At 40.8% G+C, this 3,269-nt stretch overlaps 1 protein-coding gene across 1 annotated transcript in view; it reads left to right on the forward strand.

The window, feature by feature from the left end:
- Positions 1-422: 422 nt before the first annotated feature.
- Positions 423-3,269, forward strand: part of LOC109472025 (dehydrogenase/reductase SDR family member 1-like) — a 10,084-nt gene continuing 7,237 nt past the window's right edge. The window contains exons 1-2 of the mRNA XM_019771595.1: positions 423-763; positions 1,649-1,704. Of these exons, the coding sequence (XP_019627154.1) occupies positions 652-763; positions 1,649-1,704 (168 nt within the window). The 5' untranslated portion in view covers positions 423-651. The remainder of the gene's footprint in view (positions 764-1,648; positions 1,705-3,269) is intronic.

The following is a 3,269-nucleotide window of genomic DNA, read 5'->3' on the forward strand; positions in this document are numbered from 1 at the left end:
TCAGTGTACTTTCTATGCATCTGGGGTCATTGCTCGCACAGAATATGGCTGTGTCATCAGCATACAAAGTTATCTTACTGCTGGTGACAGCTTCGGGGAGATCATTAATAAAGAGGTTGAACAGTAGAGGTCCTAAGATCGAACCTTGGGGTACTCCAATTGTAATAGGTAAGGGGTCAGAGGTACAACCATTTAGCGAGACTCTCTGTTGGCGACCTGTGAGATAATTTGAAAACCAATCAAGCTCAGTACCCTGAAGGCCAATCCAGTTTAGTTTTGTTAGCAGAATACCGAGGTCCACGGTATCAAAAGCTTTTTTCAAATCAAGGAAGACAGTACCAATTAGCTTACCACCGTTGATATTATGTAGTAGATAATCCGTAACGTTTAGTAATTAACTGTAGTCATTGGCCTCTGTCTGTGATAGTGGCATACGTTTGGTTCCGAGATTAAGAAATCTTAGTCAATGTTTAACAGGCATTATGCATTACATAAGCTAGGTTCAAGGTCCAAGGTTCAAGTTTAGCTAATATGTTACACCGAAGGAAGATCATACCAGTTCATGAAACATATACACGATTGTGTCTATCATTGGTCTTACTCCAGTTGTATTAGTGTCGGCCGTTAGTAGCACTTCCAGAAGAGACAAGAATGAAGCAGAGTCTGGTCGGTAAGGTGGCTATAGTAACAGGAGCATCACGGGGTATCGGTAAGGGCATTGCGCTGCAACTGGCAGAGGCCGGAGCTACAGTCTACATCACAGGTGACCTAGATTTTACATAACACACAAACTTAGTTGTCCATTCTGCAATTTGAGGTTTCATTACTACAGATTTAACAGAAAAGTGACAAAGTTAACGATACCAATTAGAGCATATTTAATTTTATTGTACAGGAATTCCATAGGGTACAAAATGTTGCATCTAGGGGGTACAGCTTATATATATATATATGTCTAGACGCTAGTTACCCACTCATGGAGTATTTTCCCTTCGAGGGCACAGAATATATGTTACAAAAGCCCCAGATCAGGCATCGGGGACCACTCTATAGCAGATCAACTCCGTTGGCATTTTATAGCTCTATTGGGTCACTCTTTACTCTCTCTGTCGCCTCCCAACGCCTGGTAGAGGCTACCCCAACAGCCGCCGTGGCTAAGATAGTTCAAGATATAACAATTAGCTGTTTGAAATGCGATGTCTAATTTAAGAATTATCGCCTTGGCTAAGAAGGTTCTATTTCCGGGTGCGTGTGCGTGTTTGTATGTCCGTGTGTCTGTGAACAGCATAACTTTGCTGTGGATTGAGTTGGACCATATGTGCGCCCAGAATCTATAACATTAAATAATCCAAGCTGTTTTAGCCATAATAAGTTATAAACTATAATTATATTAATTCTTAGTTTTGACGGGTAGAGGTAAAAATGTGCAATAACAAAATACATTTGCATACACGTAGGATCCCTTTTGTTACAGTTCCAGGGCACTTTGTTTCAACAACGGGGAGCTAGAGATTAACGGTTTTAATTTTTTACATGCTATTGAAGCTTTGATCTTCGAACAATCGAATGAAAAACCACACTCGGTGTCGATTAAAGACTTATAAATTAAGAAGACTAAAATTTTAACTACCAAAAAAACTTGTTCCAGGTCGCACGCTGCTGCCTGATGGTCGGGGGACTTCACTCACAGAATGTGTGGATAAGGTACAGTATCTATGAATAAAAAGTATGAAAAGATATATTTATTATTTATTGTAAGGTCTTCTAGAAAACGATCCTGTTGCCAGTGCCTCACAGATTTATATGAGGCTGTTATTGGGTGTCAAAGACATCGCTTATTGTTGACACATCCTTAAGTCATAATAGTGGGTCTGTGGAACCCCCGGGGATCACAGCGGGTAATTAGCTGCCGGGTCTAGTAGTAATGGTTTATTGTTGTTTCGCAAACTTTACAGAATGGCAGAACCATGGCACCAGACCATGGCTCTGAATTGATCTGTAATTAACAGAATCGTTCCATAAATAGACAGCATACAACGCCTAAAACAAGATCACATATCAATCGAGTAATTAAAATAATTACTTTAAGTTAAAATAAGTTAAAATACCATATAGTTTAAAACATTAGTACACTCGGCTAGGACAACATAGATTGAACATTGGATATTAATAAAAGAATATTCATCATGAAAACATCTCGGGGAATAGTCACCAAGTTATGAGTTCAGTATGCGGGTCATGTATGGCACGGCGCTTGTGTAGTATCTAGCTGTTCTGCAGGGTGGTGTGTCCAATTTGTGTGACGTGCGAGTTACCCTGCTGCTTATGTTCCCTCGTGACGGTGGTAGTAGGTGGCGATACTGGGTTGATTGTACAAGCGACTTAGCGAAATCTTTGGTGAGTTTTTCGCGTCGAGACCACAGAGACGGTAATCCGAGCTGGCCACATGCTCTCTTGTATGATGTATAGTGGGTACCAAGAATGATGCGCAGCGCTCGCTTCTGTACTTTCTCGATTCTTTTACTTAGAACTACCGGAAGTCCAGAATGCCAGACGGCAGCTGCATATTCAGTTACAGGTCTGATATAGGATATGTATACTGTCACAAGATCGTCAGTCGAAAGCTGGAAGTGTTTCAGTCTACGCAGGAAGAAAAGTCGTTGACTTGCTTTGTGACAGAGTGTGTTCACGTGGGTATCCCATTTGAGGTCAGCTTGGAGGTAGACACCCAGAATCCTCATGGAATCGACTACTTGCAAAGTGACGTTGTTTATGATAAGTGGTTGGGGGACTGTCAACAGTCCCCCAACAGTCCCTGTCACCGCGTGGCTTCAGTCTGTCGCCACGCGCTCATGGAGAGAAGCGTGCAGATAATTTTTAAACTGTTAACGTTAAAAAAGACTTTAAGGAGCCTGCAACAAACTGTTCCTGTTCTACAACATATGTCTACTTCTGACAGAATTCTAATGCTTCGGTCAACCGACGTAGAAACTGATCTACACGTAAGTACAAAGAATTCAGGCGATACAATTGACGAATAAAACATGGTTCAGAACTCCGCCTGGATAAATTTTTGTTTTGTTTTAACGTATATGTATCAACTTTTACTAAACAAAATACATGCTCGTTAGTGAATCCTTCATGCTGAAAGCTATAAATACTTGCTACGGTGTTGTTGTATCATCTTTGTATCATCTGTGTTAATAACATTACCTGGAAGTTCCATATTTTGTTGTCGTCTGATTCAGGCCTGTATAGATTACATCGAG

The sequence above is a fragment of the Branchiostoma belcheri genome, unplaced genomic scaffold (genome assembly GCF_001625305.1).
Source record: "Branchiostoma belcheri isolate BF01 breed outbred unplaced genomic scaffold, Haploidv18h27 scaffold261, whole genome shotgun sequence".
Lineage (NCBI taxonomy): Eukaryota > Metazoa > Chordata > Leptocardii > Amphioxiformes > Branchiostomatidae > Branchiostoma > Branchiostoma belcheri.